General features: G+C 39.7%; 1 protein-coding gene across 3 annotated transcripts in view; it reads right to left on the bottom strand.

Annotated features, from left to right (window-relative positions):
* Positions 1 to 18,492, bottom strand: part of exoc6b (exocyst complex component 6B) — a 168,801-nt gene that overhangs the window by 114,875 nt on the left and 35,434 nt on the right. For all 3 annotated transcript variants that reach the window (XM_085759053.1, XM_085759054.1, XM_085759052.1), the window contains exons 7-8: positions 11,891 to 12,088; positions 3,793 to 3,861 (exon numbers count right to left, since the gene is read on the bottom strand). In XM_085759053.1, coding sequence (XP_085615179.1) covers positions 3,793 to 3,861; positions 11,891 to 12,088 — 267 coding nt within the window. The remainder of the gene's footprint in view (positions 1 to 3,792; positions 3,862 to 11,890; positions 12,089 to 18,492) is intronic.

Here is an 18,492-nt window from a genome sequence, read left to right on the forward strand (position 1 = left end):
ACACACACACACACACACACACACACACACACACACACACACACACACACACACACACACACACACACACACACACACACACACACACACACACACACACACACACACACACACACACAGACACACACGGACCCCAAATGTGCAACTAACCCGGCCGTGGCCCAGTCAACACCTCCGCCCGCGTCGCTTTCACTCTTTCTGAGAAGAAACACACACACGTTCTGCCTCTTTTTCCTCACACGCACACACACGCACACACACACACACACACACAGACACACACACACACAGACACACAAATAGAAACACACACAGCTGGAGTGAAGCCAGACTCGAGGCCTCGTCGTCGTCTTCAGCGTCACATGATGAAACTTATTTCCAGCCGTCGGAGGACAATTGACCTCTGGCTAAGCCACGCCCCCTCCACTCACTCGGACAAACAGTCAACATTCGGTGACAGTTGCTATGGCAACAGCTGTCACCGTAGAGACATTTCACAGGAGGCAATTGATGGTTTTTGGAGACAGAAAGATTAAATATCATCTGGAAGTCACCAAAACTTCACTTAGCTTTACTGCTATGGCTGCCGTTTGCCGCGAAACGCCGATAGCGACGGGCTAACTTCTGTTAGCCTGTCTATGGAGTTTTGCATTATACGTTAGCATTAAGCTAGCGGGCTTTATGCTTAGTTGTGATGCTGGCTAACATCTAAACATCTCTGACAATATGTTGCCTCAAATACGTTGTTGACTTATCTTAGAACAGATGTAGACATCCTTGTTAAGTTTATCCACGTTTAGTTGGTGTTGTGGTCTACTGCATAACTTTATCCAGAGCAGACACTTCTCTCGGTTGAGATGTGGCTTAGGAAAAGGTAAAAAAAAATACACCCCGTCGCCCAGCCTCTCGGGATACCTAGTGTCGGAGTTGCATGTAGCCCATGCACACCGTTTGACCACATTTAAACCATTTTAAACTTAAAATGTCAAGAAAAAACATATAAAAACGAATGAAAACTGACTAACTGCAATGCATTTCAATGGACGTGGAAGCAGAGAATGTCCGAGTGTATGGGCTAGCTATGCGCACTGTGATTGGCTCATCGTGTTTGGGGGCGTGGCTTAGCCATAGGTCAATTGTCCATTTGCGGCCATCGAGAGGTTGTGTGTCCATTCTTGTACTCGTTTCTTTTATGTTTGTGTTGATTTCTGTTGTCTTGGTTGTTGTTGTTGTATGTTTGTATGTTTGTAGATTGTTGATTGTGTTTTGTCTCTTTTTGGTTTGTAATGTATTTTAGGAGTTCCCTCGAAAACGAGAGGATTCCTGTCAAGGGGTTTATCCCTATTAAAAATACAATTTCTGAAAGAATGAATGAATATACAACATACAAACTCCACACACGCACACACACACACACACAGAGGCCTCAGGGAATCGAACACGGCTCCAAAACCACTGATCCAACCGGGCCAGAACTTTTCGTCTTTTTCTCAGGTCGCTGGTCCTGGTGAACGTCGTCGGTGCCAAACATGAAGAACGTCTGTCTAAGTGTCGCTGAGATATCGTGGCCTGAACAGGGTTTATACAGGAATCTTGAAGTTAATTCTAAAACCTTTTTAAGACTTTTTCAAGACCTTCTCAATATTTTTCAATACCTCACCGCTGCTTCAAGCTGTAACCATTTACATCAGTGACAGTTTTAGTTTGTGATAAAGACTATAGACAACTATGATACAACAGAATTCAAAATAGGCTAGGATAATAAATCAAAGGCAAAGTTTATCAAAAAATTGCCACTCTCAAAAAACAAAAACAACAATCTTCTTTACTTTTTTATGTACCGGTTCATCTTTGTTTTTTTATAAAATTAATAAATTCACACACTTTCACAATGGTTTTTAGGACTCAAAATCTTGGACAGCTAATTCAGAAAAAAATACCCTCAAAATTTAAGACTTTATAAAGTCGTGAAAATACTTTTGTAATACTTTTTAAGGGTCTTAATTTTCCCCAAATTGATTTATCACCTTTTAATACTTTTCAAGACCCCGCGGATTCCCTGCTGAAACCAAAACGTGGCGCCGACGCAGAACCACGAAAAAACAGCTTGGAACAAAAGTTGAGTCTGAATCAAACAGGACGAAAAGTTCTGAATTTGGACTGGAGGAACATCTGGTAGAACATCTAGAGCAACATCTGGAGCAACATCTGTGATGTGACACCACATTAGTACGATGATGACGTGCAGCTCACAGTGATATTACATCGTCGCCGTTGTAGGGAATCCTGTGATATTAGAGGTGGCTGACGTCAGGAGGAAGGTGTGACCAACGCTGGTGAGAGGTGGAGGAAAAACCACAGGAGAAGAAAGAAGAAGGTAGAAATAGAAGAAAAAAGAAGAAAGAAGGTAGAAATAGAAGAAAAAAGAAAGAAAAAGAAGAAGAAAGAAGGTAGAAATAGAAGGAAAAAGAAGAAAGAAGGTAGAAATTGAAGAAAAAAGAAAGAAAAAGAAGAAAGAAGGAAGAAATAGAAGAAAAAAGACAGAAAAAGAAAAAGAAGGAAGGTAGAAAAAAGAAAGAAAAAGAAGAAAGAAAGAGAAGAAAAAAGAAGGTAGAAACAGAAGAACAAAGAAGAAAGAAGGTAGAAAGAGAAGAAAAAGAAGAAGGTAGAAATTGAAGAAAAAAGAAAGAAAAAGAAGAAAGAAGGAAGAAATAGAAGAAAAAAGACAGAAAAAGAAGGAAGAAAGAGAAGAAAAAGAAGGTAGAAACAGAAAAAAAGAAGAAAGAAGGTAGAAATAGAAGAAAAAGGAAGAAAGAAGGTAGAAAGAGAAGAAAAAAGAAAGAAAAAGAAGAAGAAAGAAGGTAGAAATAGAAGAAAAAGAAGAAAGAAGGAAGAAATAGAAGAAAAAAGAAAGAAAAAGAAGAAGGTAGAAATAGAAGAAAAAAGGAAGAAAAAGAAGAAGGTAGGAAGAGGAAAAAAAAGAAAAAGCAGCATAAAGAAGGTAGAAATAGAAGAAAAAAAAGAAAAAGAAGAAGGAAGGTAGAAATAGAAGAAAAAAGAAAGAAAAAGAAGAAGAAAGAAGGTAGAAATAGAAGAAAAAGAAGAAAGAAGGAAGAAATAGAAGAAAAAAGAAAGAAAAAGAAGAAGGTAGAAATAGAAGAAAAAAGGAAGAAAAAGAAGAAGGTAGGAAGAGGAAAAAAAAGAAAAAGCAGCATAAAGAAGGTAGAAATAGAAGAAAAAAAAGAAAAAGAAGAAGGAAGGTAGAAATAGAAGAAAAAAGAAAGAAAAAGAAGAAGGTAGAAATAGAAGAAAAAAGAAGAAAAAGGAAGAAAGAAGGTAGAAATAGAAGAAAAAAGAAAGAAAAAGAAGGTAGAAATAGAAGAAAAAAAGAAGAAAGAAGGTAGAAATAGAAGAAAAAAGGAAGAAAAAGAAGTAGAAGTAGAAGAAGAAAGAAGGTAGAAATAGAAGAAAAAAGAAAGAAAAAGAAGGAAGAAAGAGAAGAAAAAAGAAGGTAGAAACAGAAAAAAAAGAAGAAAGAAGGTAGAAATAGAAAAAAAGGAAGAAAGAAGGTAGAAAGAGAAGAAAAAAGAAAGAAAAAGAAGAAAGAAGGTAGAAATAGAAAAAAGGAAGACAGAAGGTAGAAAGAGAAGAAAAAAGAAAGAAAAAGAAGAAGGAAGTAGAAGTAGAAGTAGAAGTAGAAAGAAGGTAGAAAAACAAGAGAAAGAAGGAAAAGGTAGAAACAGAAGAAGAGGAAGAAAGAAGGAGGAGATGAATGAGTGGCGGTGGACTCACCAGGACGGTGTAGATGTGCAGACAGCGGTAAACTGGAGAGAAGTCCACCAGGTCCTGAGCCCCCGGGACCTGAACACACACACGTTAAAGGGTCAGTCAGAAATTCAGATTCATGTCTTTTTGTTCAAATGTATTATTCTGTAGTCATGTTGTTTTTTGTCATTTGACTTGACATTCGCACCATTTTTCAGACTGAATGTCCTTGAAAATGTCCAATGGTGTGACCACAAAAGAATGGTAAATATTCAATACTGGATCCACCTACACCGATTTAAGTGTAGTTATAAAGAATATACTTTCTTATAATATTAAATAGAAATAGATTTTACAGTTACAGATACAATTTTAATGCATTTTGGCAACACTAAGCAGGACATATCCTAAAAACACTGCTCTTTTTTTTTTAATCATATGACAAATTATGTAAAATTTGGCAAGAAGCATGTGTGTTGCATTAGAAATACTGAATTATATTTATTCTACATTTGAATCCAGATTTATTTTCCTGTTTATAGTCAGTTTTTTTAATGAAAAAATACCAGTTACACCGCTTGACATTGTTACATCAGGTCATTGACCCCAACACATACAGTATTTGTCACTCATTATGTTTTATGGTCAAATGTCTTCTCTGTCACTTCCTGTTTCTTACCAATAAATAATAATAAACTTATATCAGTCAGAAGGAAATAAATGGTGCAGAACTACACCTTCTCTTTGTTTAAAGTGCTTTGAGGTAACTATGGATAAAATTGAGTTGACTATTCCTTTGTGCGCTTTTGCAGTGTAGCCTAATATATGATGTCAAAGCAATAAAACCTGAATCTAAAAAGGCGAAGGAGGGAGAAATGCACAATATTTCTATAAAATCTGTAATTATTGATGATCTCAGCAGCTCATACATCTATATTAATGATAACAGAGCGAAGCCTTCCACTGCTCTTCATCCTGCTAATGCCCACTGAACTGTAATAGGCTGGGAGAGTAAATCATTCTGCAGCACCTCATTCTTCTGTCTGAGCGTCTCCTTCGCTTTTCTTATTCTTCTTTTTCTTCTTTTTCCATCTACCGTATCTGTCTGTTTAACCATCCCTCATTCCATTCCTTCCTCCTTACCCACATCCTCTGTCTTCCGGAGAACAACACAGTGGCAATTTACCAATTTTAGCACACACACACACACACACACACACACCGAGACACACACAGAGAGAAACACAAAGCAAAAAACCATGTGCCCTCTTGCCCTCTGGAAAGTTTGCTTTCTGTAAAAATCATTGGAGGTTGCAACACAATGCCAGCTTTGATGTAACCGCACCCGAAACAATGAGGGCAAACAAAGATGGAACAAGCCGCCTGAAAGAAACCCTGAAAAGCAGATCAAACTATTTCCATTTAAAAGCAGGGCACTTGTTACTCAGTCTCTTAGTATTTCTCAATGCACCCAATCCATGAAATTATCTTAAAATCTTATGGAATATGAACTGTGGAAATCTAAAATGTTTTATATACTGTATATTTGTATCTTGTAAGACTTAGCTTTTCTCTCCACTGATTATATAGGATAGGGTAAGTACACCTCTCTCAGGTGTGTTGCACTTGACCTGGTCTTTTTAGATGTGGAAACTGTTGTTTTTTTGTATTGTCTATGTGCTGTCTACTGTCTATTTGTGTATCACTCTTGTGTAGTAGTTTGTGGTCTGCGTTTCTTGTGTGTTTGTTATATATGTTACATGTTGCGACTGCAGATGGAAATGAGCTGTGAGCTAAATCTGGTGCAGCCATCTCTTCATTTTTTGTAAATGATTAATTAATGCCATTGCACAATGTCCCCTAAATAAACTAATATGACTATGGGGGCTATATGACTCAAAGTGTATTAATGACTACTAATAGTTTTGTTTGGAAAAATTTTTGCCGCACCAGAATCTTTTTTTATTTTTTTTTTACTTTATTATTTTATTTTACTGCAACTTTATTGCTATCATCATTGTTATTATTCTTCATTTAATTTTTGACATTTATTCATTTATCTTTATTCTTTTATTCCTTTCTACAGGGCCGTTGTATAGGGGAGAAAGGTGATGATAACTCTAGGGGCCCAGCGCCCAGTGGGGCCCATAAAAAACCCCAGTAGTCTAATCTTTGTATGACTGATTTATTCTGCGTAAGACCCTGACTAATACTCATAGTACACTGTAAAGACTCAACATCCTTCTAAGAATATTTGTCTTATTTCTTGTCCAAATGTCTCATTTCTAGTAAAAACTCATCTCTTTTCCACTTAAAATAAGACTCATCACCTAAAAATTAATTTGTTTTTAGATCATTTTCACTTAAATTCACAATAAATAGAAAAATCTGCCAGTGAAAGTAAGTTTTTTGTGCTTGTAATAAGAAAAACTAAAAAAAGCAAAAAAAAGTGTCTAAAAAGAAGCTACTTTTAATATGATGTGTCTTATTTTAAGTATAATGAGATTTGTTTTGACTAGAAATTACATTTTGACTAGAAATAAGACAAATATTTTTGCTAAGATACTTGAGTTTTTGCAGTGTAATGCTGCATTAGCATCAAAACAAAGAAGGCTAAATAAAAAACGATAATACATACGTAGTCTAAGAAAAAAAAAAAAGGAACATTTATATTTTATTAAATAAAATTTTGATAAAAAAAAAAAAAGAAGAGAAGAGATAGAAGCAGGTAACGCACGGCTGGCTTTGAAGTTCAGAGGGAAGTGTTGACGGACGGGCAAGAAAGTCAGAAAGGTGAAGGGGACGAGACGAGACGGACGAACGGAGCAAAGACCAAGGTCGACGGTGGGAGAACAAAGGGAAGCAGAGGGAAAATAGGATACGGGGACACAGGGGGACGACTGTAAATGAAGGGAAGGACATGGCAGGGGCAGGATGGCGTTGTGCTGGCACTGCCCGGCCATCATCATCATCGTCGGCGCCAACGCGGTCGTAACCCTGCCGACCGCGGGGGTCAGGCCTTTTGTTCCAGCCAAGGTCTTCCCGTGAAGAAGGTTGACTTGAGGTTACAGGACGTAAATAAGCCGAAGGGACGACAGCAGGGACCTTAAAAACAGAACGGGGTGACAAGTTCAGCCCTCTGTTCTCTCCAGGCCTCATTGTGCTTCGCTTTCCTTCGAGTGTGAAACAACAAGGGCAGCAAGAAAGAGAAAAAATAAAAAAAAAAGAGGGGTGGGGGACTTTGATCCCACTAGGGACGACTCCAAGAGTTCAATGTCACGAAAGCAAAAGAGTCAGTTTCTACGAGTTGAGTCCCGACTTCTGGACAGTCTGTCAACACTTCAGACTCTGTGGCCACTTCAAAGGAAGCAGGGCCGTAATTACCATATACATTGGGGGGGGACATACCCCCCCCCCAAAAAAAAAATTCAAATATGCTCATAATGTCCAACTCAATATATAGCTAGCTGATTAAAAAAGAAAAAAGGGTGACACTTTACTTTAATAGGTATTCATAAGATTGACATAACACTGTCATAACCATGACATAACAGCTGTCATAAGCATCAATGAATACTTATGACAGCTGTCGTTAAGTGTCATTCGGTAAGTTATGTCACTTTTGATGCAAAGTTGACATTGTTTGAGATGTTTTTGTTCTGACAACTTGACATAATTTTTAAAGTTTGGCAATTAGGTCTGCTATGACAGTTTAAATGTCAGAACAAAAACATCTCAAACAATGTCAACTTTGCATTAAAAGTGACATAACTTTGGGAATGCGCAGTGGTTAAACCCTTCTGGGCAGAACTTCATAAAGTATTAAGTGGTCTATTTAACACTAATCTGCCTATGCAGTTTTCCACATTATTTTTAGGAAATTTTGATTTACAGGTCAGGAAAGCTGATGAATACTTATTTGATATTTTGATAACCGCTGGTAAAAAAGCAGTTACAAGACGTTGGTTACTCCCCGATCCACCCACAATACAGGAGTGGATAAGTATCGTAAATAAAAGGATTACCTTCTCCCTCCGCCTTCAAAAAATCATATTTACTAAAAGATGGGCCAAGTGGGTTAAATATGCCGGTCTTGAACAGACAGAAGTACGGAATGGGTGACCTTGCAATGCTGTTTTTTTCTTTCTTGTTATTTTATTTTATTTTTATTTTTTTATTGTTTTGTTGGAACTTAGGATTAATCTGTATCACTCATACTTTACTTCAAAACTGCCTGGTAGACATTTCTTTATTTGCTCTTTTATGTAGGCCTATCTCTCCCAGTTTGTTCAAAGTTTTTAGATGTAATTCATTTACCTTTGTGTATTTTGTTTATTGTTTTATACACACATAAAAAAAAAATGTAATTGTGAGTGGCAGAAGGAACATTGTATGCTCCTTGAAAGTAACTACTGTATTGTAATGCTCTCACAAAATAAAAATAAAAAATGTCAAAAAAAAAAAAAAGTGACATAACTTACCGAATGACACTTAACGACAGCTGTCATAAGTATTCATTGATGTTTAGTGTTATGTCAATCTTATGAATACCTATTCAAGTAAAGTGTTAGCGAAAAAAGCATCCCATGTGTTAGCAAATTTACCATACGAGTGCACCTGAATATGAGCCGCACCAGCTACATTTTAAAAGAAAATACATACAGGCCGCACTTGAATATAAGCCTCAGGTTTTCATGTTGTCCCTCAACACTTTCGGAGGTGGTTTGGCCGATCGGATCGCAATCCGGGTGTGTTTACACCTGTACTTTTCATGTGGTCATGAGGTCCGATTGCAATGTGATCTCTGAAAACACATGTTAATGCCAGGTGTAAACGGGTTATCAGATTGGTAAGGGTTAACGAACCCCAACTGTGTCCGATTGTGTCTGAACCCCCCTCCCAGTTCACCTCTCCCATGTTGAGTAAGGAGGTCGTTCTGTGACTCAATGAAATGAGACGATTTGTGGCGTCTTTAATGCAAACAAGCCGTATGAAAATCTTCCCAGAGAAAAGGTTAAAGACTAGGGGTGGGAATCTTTTACTATCTCACGATTCGATTCGATTCTGATTTTTGGGGCTACGATTCGATGCAGAATCGATTTTCGATTCAAAACGATTTGATTCCTAATGATTTCTGCTTCAGTCTATCGGTGTGCAAAGGATCCTCATGATCTACTCCAGTCTGCTTTGCAAGACAGAATGACTCAAGTGTCTTTTTCACATTTATTGATTTTTAAACATTTATCCAAGATGGATGCTTAGAATATTGCTTAAGTAATAACATTAAAAGTGCCTCTTTATTAAAAAAAAATAATGCGGTTGAACATGCTGCCTTTTAAATTTTAAGGAAATGGAGACCGACAGCCAGCAGATTTGTTTAATTGTTTTATTTTTTTAATCGATTTTGGGACATTTTATATGTAAAATGTATATATAAATGAGAACTGCGATTCTTATGTGAATCGATTTTTTGGCACATCCCTATTAAAGACCTTCCCGCTCCATCAAAGGATCGGCTTTTCTCTCGACCTTTATGACTTTGGTCGTTTAGCCCAACTAAAACCTGTTGATTTCTGATGACGTCATCATTTACCACCGTACCGGCCGCCGTACCTTCTCCTACGTCTGATCTTCGTCGTCCTGACTGAACCTTTGTTTCGTTTCTCTTTCCCCTGGTTGGATGGACCGATCCTCAGCTGCTATGACCTCAGCTATACTTCCCTCCAGTTGCCTTTTCTTTATTGTTCCTCCACTTTTCTTTGATCTGTCCTGTGTCCTTTCTTAAACCCGCCACACACGCCCCCTCCTCTCTTTTTTTTTCTTCTTCTTTTCTCTTCTCTTCTTGTCTTTCCGTTTTTCCCTTTAATTTCCTTTCCATAGGAGTGGGCCCCTGCTCTAAACACTGTGTTCCTCTGTCCAGTAGTCAGATGTCGTTAGGGTCATCCCAGGTGAGGTTTGGAAAGTTTGTGTTGGATGACGTTGCGGTCGAGCACGAGGCTCGTGGCAGCACGTAGTCCACGTAACTCCGGTGAAGCCCTGGCTCTCAGAGGGGAGGGTCAGACGTCCCTTCAGGAGTTAGTTTTTATTGAGGTCAAACGGGAATGACCAGTTTGAAGCATTTAAAAGCTTATAAAGCAGAAATACAGTATCTGTTGGACAGAACCTTGTGTCCTTTTTTCTTTTTCCTGGGAAGCGATCTCTTCTCTTCTCTGGCTCCGTCTCTGAGACTCTTCATCATTTTCTCTTAATTCCTGGGGGTGAATGTCAGTTGATCTTTAGGAACTGACACGCTGCTTCTTTTCAAGGCCGTAACCATGGAGTCAACATTGGGGGGGACCAAATCGTATACAGTATACATGTATATATACAGCGGGGAAAATAAGTATTGAACACGTCAACATTTTTCTCAGAAAATATATTTCTAATAGAGCTATTGACATGAAATTTTCACCAGATGTCGGCATCAACCCAAGTAATATACACATACAAAGAAATACGAACATTAATGTCCATAAATTAAGTTATGTGTAATAAAGTGAAATGACACAGGGAATAAGTATTGAACACATGAAGAAAAGGAGGGGCAAAAAGGTATGGAAAGCCAAGAAAGCAGCTGGAGTTTGTCAGTATTTAGAATGTAATCCTGTCTCCTATCAGTGCAGAGTAATATCAGATGGTTTAGTCCTGATTGATGCCTTTTAAAAAGGTTTCTCACCACCAAGGTGTCAGACAAGAAGTATTGCATGATGGGCAATGGCAAAGAGCTGTCTAAGAGCTGTCTAAAGACCTACGCAACCAAAGATTTCAGACAGAAGAGTCAAAACAATAATCAGAAGGGTTCCCTAACAGTCCAGGACACTGGTGAAGAGCTTCAGACAGACCTGGAATCAGCAGGTACAGTTGTTTCAAAGAAAACAATAAGTAGCTAATGCACTCAACCGCCATGGCCTCCATGTCTTGCATGGTGTGCGTGCACATTCTAAATACTGACAAACTCCAGCTGCTTTCTTGGCTTTCCATACCTTTTTGCCCCTCCTTTTCTTCATGTGTTCAATACTTATTCCCTGTGTCATTTCACTTTATTACACATAACTTAATTTATGGACATTAATGTTTGGATTTCTTTGTATGTGTGCATTACTTGGGTTGATGCCGACATCTGGTGAAAATTTCATGTCAATAGCTCTATTAGAAATATATTTTCTGAGAAAAATGTTGACGTGTTCAATACTTATTTTCCCCGCTGTATATATTGTGACAAAAAGGAATTTCCCCTTGGGGATCAATAAAGTATTCTGATTCTGGACTATAAGCCGCTACTTTTTTCCCCCGCCCCGGTGTCCCAGCTCTCGTCTCTGCAGCACCGCGACACAAACGCGCTCCGTAACCCGTAATCTTTCGTTTATGACGGTTAAGACTACACAAACACACACACATGTTACGTAACGTTTTCCACCACTCCATTTTTTGATTTTTTGCCGGCTTTGTTGTAAACAAATGCACATGGAGGAGAGGAGCGTAACCAAAACAGAGGAAAAGCGAGCGGACTTGCACAGTTCCCTACTGTCTTTCTGTGTAAATATCTCATGTTGATTCATCGTGGCCATGTTAAAACAAGTGTAAAGGGTAATGCATTCTGTATCCACATACAACTACTATGCAGTATATATACACAATACAAGACGGACATTACATACGAGCAGCATGGAGGTATTTGGATGTTTTTTGGTGTGTCTTTTTGTTACGAAGACAGTTGGTATCCATTTGCAACCGTCATATGGACATGCACTGCTACGCCGAGACCCCCTGTAACTCAGAGAAGCCACGGAGGACTCTGAAACTTCTCCCAGCCCTTAGTCCACATGAGGGGGAGGAGATAATGAGTGCAATTTGAATTTTGGAAACGACGAGAGACGATCTGATCCACCCTGACAGGAAGTAAATGGACGGACCAATGGACGAGCACATTTGGGACTGTCTTTGTGTTGGACATTTAAAGCATTATTGTGCACAATATCACTTTTATTTGACAAAGACGCTATTCTGTGATTGGTGCAGGTGGATTTCAACCCGAAAAATACTAAATATTTCTATGTGTTTGTGTGTGACTGTGGGGTTTTCTCACATCATCCTCCTCTTCATCCACATCCAGAATGCCAGAGTCTTGTTCTGACAGCGGACTGCCACCCGGTCCGTTGCTGCCCACTCCTGTTGCCGCCGCCAACGCTGCCGTCGCCGCCGCCATCTCCTTTCTGCCACGCCGGCCAATCAGCGCCCTCGGCTGTGCGGAGACGGAGCTGTCCAATGAGCGCTGTAGCTGGGCCTGAAGGACAACACACAGAAACAACAAGTCATATAAGTTTTGTTGGGGGAAAAGGGGGATTCATTCTCCCTCTCCATAGACCGAATCGCCTTGTTGTTTACATTCTACTTCCGGGTAGAAAACCAGCACGTAATTTGAATGAGATCAATAGTAACGAACGAGAGTTTAGCTATATATCATATTTTTCACGCCCTATCACCGTTTAGACAAATCTGAAATGATTGAAGAAACATTACTATTTCTGTGTGTGTGTGTTTTGTGTTGCTATGTGCTGTATTTATTCAGTTCGGGGGAATCACAGTGTCTAGAAAGCATCAGTGGCTCAGCTGACAGGGACAGCTAATGGCAGTCGCTAAGCTAACGGCAGTCGCTAAGCTAACGGCGGTCGCTAAGCTAACACCAGGACGTCAGCTGTTAAAACCCTCCCGTTGTGGGACATGACATGAAACTACTCCAGTTAGCTCAGTCATGTTGTAACTAAGATATCCGCTGGAGAAAATATTTTTTCATGGACCGTTTATTGAATCACTGAGTTATTAAACAGGTAGCTAACGGTTAGCACGGCTAATCTATGATAACCATGACTAATTACAAAAATGTGCACACATAAATAGTAATGTTTGTCCAATCATTGGTTTTATAGACTTTACAAACATCAGATTAGTCTAAACGGTGATATAGTAACATGAAAAATTATATAGCGAAACTCTCGTCCGTCACTATTGTTCTCATGCTGGTTTTCTACCCGGAAGTAGTTGTAAACAACAAGGCGATTCGTCCTATAGTCGGCTCTATTTTCCCTCTACAGTCATTTCCTACATTTCCCAGAACACTTTTCAAAAAGCCACAGAGGAAGAGGAACTTCTTCGACTCCACAATAAAAATAAAAAAATACAGCAGGAAAACAAAAGGAGACACAAACACACTCATAAGTGTCAATCCTCACAGGACGGCGAGCAAAGATTCCTCACGTTTGTCCCGACGGCTGCGGGAAAAAGCTCAGTGATTACAGTACATGTGGTGCAATGAGGTCAGTGGCTGAGACCTTTTGAGGAAGACACTGCCACTCCTGCTCCCATGAAAATACCCTTGGAAACGCTCTATAAAAAGTGATTTACCAAAGCGCCTAAGAATACACCAGGGGGGGAAAAAAGTGCAAGACAGGAAGGGAAGAACAGGAAGGATGAAGAGTCAATGAAACCACAAACAAAGCCCATAATATCAGTGTGAGGACTTGAAAGAGGAGACGGGGATGTCCCACATGTTTGATCTTTATTCCTGCTTTCCAAAACCTTCACTCAAGCTTACCTGCAGTAGGAAAAACTTGAGATAAAAAATGCATCAATGCATCAAATCAAATATGTAATAATCTGATATAAAGAGGCTGATATGATTTTATATTTAAGGCACCGCCAGGTATTTGTATTTATTTATTTGCACCATAATAAAAGACAATTACAAAAAACAGAAATGAAACAAGAATAGTAAGTGTGGGAGAGAGAGTTAAAAAAACCCTATATGGGCTTATTTTACTGTGTTTTATCTTTTATCTCTTTGATTTTAATTCTGTTTTATCATATTTTATTTTATCTTATTGTGTCCATTGTTTTATTGTGCTTCTGTTGTGTTACTTATTGTATTTTATCTTGCTGTGCAGCACTTTGGAAACCTTTGTGTTTGTTTAAATCGTGCTATATAAATAAAATTGGATTGGATTATAAAAAGCACCTCCCCAAGAAATATACATACATTCAGAAGATAAATCAGCAACAACAATAGGAGAAAGCAACAACAAATAAGAACAAAAATGAAAGCAATACATGTGCCATTTTATAGCACACACTCAGAAATAAAAACATGGGTATGTATAAATATAAAATAATTGTATTTGATTATGTGAGTGTATGAGCATGTAAAGAGATAATGATCCAATGACAAATATACTGGAAAAGAAACTATTAGGAACCTTGATTTAACAGGTACAGTAGGCTTTCAGTCTTAACTTAAAAGTATTGAGGGATGAAGATCATTTAACTTGAACATGAAGATGAGAATTCCAAAGTATGGAGCCTCTGTAAGTATTGATCCTATCAGTGGAGTTTCCCAGAATAACCGGGCGAGGTAAAGACAAAAGGGAAATGGGAAGACTTTCCACAGGACAATGCAATGTGCTATGTCACGTCTGATTGCGAACTGCGTCCTGTCTACGTCGCTATCTGGGGAGTATCATGGGAAATGATGTATGTTTCTCCCTCTGAGGTAGCGTCGCATCAGGAATACTAAAAATAAAGATAATCACAGCAGGAAGTTTTGGTTAGAAATGAATGGAGGCTTGTATCCACAACAGAATGACAACACAGTCACGTTTTGTCTGAAACCTTTCTGCACTGTTGCATGGATACCTGGAGTAGTTTGATTGTTTTTTAGCCGTTGTCCGTGTTTTGTTTCACCAAAGCTGCTTTTATTTGGATACGGATATGTTTCTTGGATATATTCATATGCCGATGACTCTTCGAACTCGCCGCCATCACAACACGGATTTCTGTGGGAAAAATATTTCTTGTTATGGCGGGGGAAACCCTTTCTCAGTTCATCTTTCCATCCACGCCCAAATCCGCCCAAAACAGAAATCTGTGAACTGCTTCTGTTTCCTTTAGCTCGCCGGCGCCGGCACGTAGCCCACCTCTTAGCGCTTAAATCTGTCGATGAGGACGTCAATAAATACGTCAAAGGCTTTGAGCGCCTCGATTTCACTCGTTAATGAGAAAAACTGGTGTTCTTAAAGAGGGTGGATATGCACAAACCCGGAAGAACACAATATCAGTGATGCCGGAGGAACACAATGCCATCTTTGATCTAATGCCCACACACACATAGACCACTAATGAGTCATATAGGACAATAAGCACAAACAAAATCAGTGGAAAGTCTCATTCCTCCGCGTAGAAGGTGAGGACTGGAGGGAAGTGAGCGGAGGGGGATGCCCGCTCTTTTGAGGAAAGCCGAGTAGGTAACAAACAAATCTCTAAAAATATTCTCACCGTTAAGTTTTCAGCTCTGCAAAATAGCGAGAAGAAGAGACGAAGTCTTGAGGCCATGGTCCACGAGAAAGAGAAGCGTCACACAAAGAAAACGAGAAGAGCCTCGTTTATTCGGCGGCGAAAGACATTCCTCTCTCGTTTTCTTTCTCTTCGCACAAAAAATTAACATAAACGGACGTCAAGATCAAGAGACGACGCAGAAGTGTCTTCCCCTACAGTGAACGCCGCGCCGCCGGGCGTCACGCGCACGTCAGCGCTGACGTCAAATACGTCCACTTTATCGGCGGAATGCTGCTCTTCACCGTCTCTTCAACAAAGTGTACATGTGTGTGTCCAGTGTGCACGCTCGCCCTCGCCGCCGCAGTGCGTTTTCAGCCGTCAACACAATACCGAGTTCTGTTGCAAAGAGAAAAACCTTTTTAAACCCGGGGTCCATTGTCGTGTCATTCCTCAGTCCCCCCCCCCCGCGGCACTCCAAAGCTCAAGTGCGGGAATGTGCGTCATCCTCTGAAGAAAACGTGGGAAAATAAAGAGGTGGAGGGGGGAACAAGGTTTTTTTTACTGAATACAGAAACGAGGCGACTCAAAAACTCCCCAAAAAACAGGTGGTAAATATTATTTTCTGTTCATGTGGACATCTGTCATCTGTAATGACAAAAATGTAGCAGCAGCAATGTGGTGATGTGGTGGTGCTGAAGAAGACGAGTCCAAGGAATGTCCTTTATGCTTTGTTGCTCTGCACCATTTATTCCTCTGATTATTCCTATTATTGTTTTATTGTTTATTGGTTAAGAAGCAGGAAGTGATGGAGAAAACATTTTGACTATAAAACATCATGAGTGACAAATATGCAATGCAATGTATGCAAGATAAGATTTTAGGGGTGTGTGTATGAGGGTCTAAAGGAAGTTAAAGGGACAACGAGGAGTTTTGGAAAAGCGAAGTGTTTCCACACTACATTTATGAGCCTCCACGCACCGTGAAATTCTTTGATCGGCGCAAGACAGACACATGTTTTCATTCATCAAGAATTAAAGTCAGAGGTTCGAAGACGATCACATACCGTCGTAGTTCCGACCATAAACGGAGATTCGGCTGCGTTATTCTCATGACTCGCCACGAAACCGAAAGTAAAGAAACGCTGGTCGGCTCGCCCAGCATTTCCACCACCACTAATAATAACAAAATAACGATAGAGACAAAATGATATATTTATCGAAAATGGACCCATTAACAAGTGTGGGTAACGTAGATTCATCCACATTAACGTGAGACTTTTTTATAACCAAATAGAAACTCCTCATTGTCCCTTTAACTGAGGAAAAACAGAGAAGAAAGAAAAAAGGAAAAATTAAGAAGTAGACATAGAAAAATACCTTTCTACTGCATCTAGTGTACCCAATGGGCACCTGCAGCTCATACTGTACAACCCAACTTCAAAAAAAGCTGAACTATCCCTTTAAAGATGGTCAATTTCAAGTGAACTGAATGAGAATGAAGTCATGTATTTTCTCAGGAGCGACCATATGGATGATTGTATTGATTTGTCTGTCATGTCTTATGTCTTTTATATTGGGATTGCTGAGTTCCCGTCTGCACAACAAATTTACCGATTTACCAATAAAGAAACCTAGACCTTGACCTTGAGAAAACATTTAATGATAACAATAAAATATAATAACCGTTTAAGGGATAGTTCAACATTTTGGCAAATTGGCCCATTGCCATAATCCCTATAGTCATAGCAGTAGGTTCGTTACCTTTATTTGTCCGTGCAAGCTGTTTTTAGAACAGCGGAGCAGAACCGTGAGCTGCTCAGAGCTACGCTACGGAGGCTAAAGGAATTTCTTGGTTTCCCTCATCAAACTCATCAAATACAAAATCCCAAAACTCCACAACGCTCTGGTGGACAAGTTGTGACCTGCACATTCACCACGCTATGAGATATTAACACAACGTTACCAGACAGAGTTGTTTTAGAGGGAAATATAGAGACTGCTTGATGAAAAACTGTCCCTGAAGGCAACGCACATCTGCAGTTTTGCATGAATTTCCCTCTAAAACAACTCTGTCTGGTAACGTTGTGTTATTATCTCATAGCGTGGTGAATGTGCAGGTCACAACTTGTCCACCAGAGCGTTGTGGAGTTGTTGGATTGTGTATTTGATGAGTTTGATGAAGGAAACCAAGAAATCCCATAATGAGCCTCCGTAGCGTAGCTCTGAGCAGCTCACGGCTCTGCTCCGCCGTTCTAAAAACAGCTTGCACCGACAATTAAAGGTAACGAACCTATTGCTATGACTATAGGGATTATGGCAATTGGCCAGTTTGCCAAAATGTTCAACTATCCATTTAATATGTGCCAACAGCGGCCATGTTCATATTGGTTATGTTGCATCCAAGCACGTACAGCTTCTGAGAGAGGATTCCTACGTCACATCCACCCAGTGAAGACGACACACAGCAGGTGTCACCAGGTTCTCACACTGTGTTTCACATGTTGTAATAAAACAACAATAAAACCATGAGAAAAAAGAGAGTCGCAGCAGAGAGGAAAATAAAAAAACATTCCCCGTAAGGAGGCGACAACAAAACATGTGAAGATGAGGACCAGAACCAGACTCGGAGGGAGCCGCACTACGATCAATCTGGGACAAAACGACCCTAATTATTTTCAGAGCGCTGTGACATTACACTGTGGCGGCACCACAAAGCGGCCCTGACTTAAATATGTGCCGTGTGGCTTCGCCCGGGAACTTGAAGGCGATTTGTTCTCCTCTCTCCCGGCGTTTTGCGGCGTCGGCTCGGAAAATGACAAAGATTGCGAGTGAAAGAGCAAAGTCGCTGCGACGTGTTTGTCGACAAGTGGTTTGCGCCGGCTGTTTACTGTGGGAAGGTCACAACTGTGAGGAAACTGCTGGGAAACACACAGTGACTAGTACACTGTGACTCAGGTCTTTACTGACACTAAGTACTCTCCTAATTGTTTCCCAAAACAACCAGCCACTAATTAAAGAGCAAAGACGATAAAAAAAAATAAAAAGGCGCCTGAAGGCAACAACATCTGAACAAAGTGTCTGACAACAAGTGACAAAACATTCAACAGGAATTTATATGATCAACAAGTTCTCACAAGTTCAGCTCGATCCGCTGCTTCCTAGAAGATGATCTGAACCAGACGTCATCCACAACTCTGCGTTTTAAAGGAGCACTTCTGAAATCTCTACTGAAACACTAAAAAAGGCTAAAGTACACACTTCTGAAAGACAACAAGTTCTGGTTTACATTTAATATGGTTTAATAAGATCTACTGTAACAAGTGCTAATATCTGATAAATCAAACTTCAAGGTTCGAACAAGATC

Source organism: Trachurus japonicus, chromosome 18 (genome assembly GCF_045865225.1).
Source record: "Trachurus japonicus isolate A0001 chromosome 18, Traja_1.0".
NCBI classification, from domain to species: domain Eukaryota; kingdom Metazoa; phylum Chordata; class Actinopteri; order Carangiformes; family Carangidae; genus Trachurus; species Trachurus japonicus.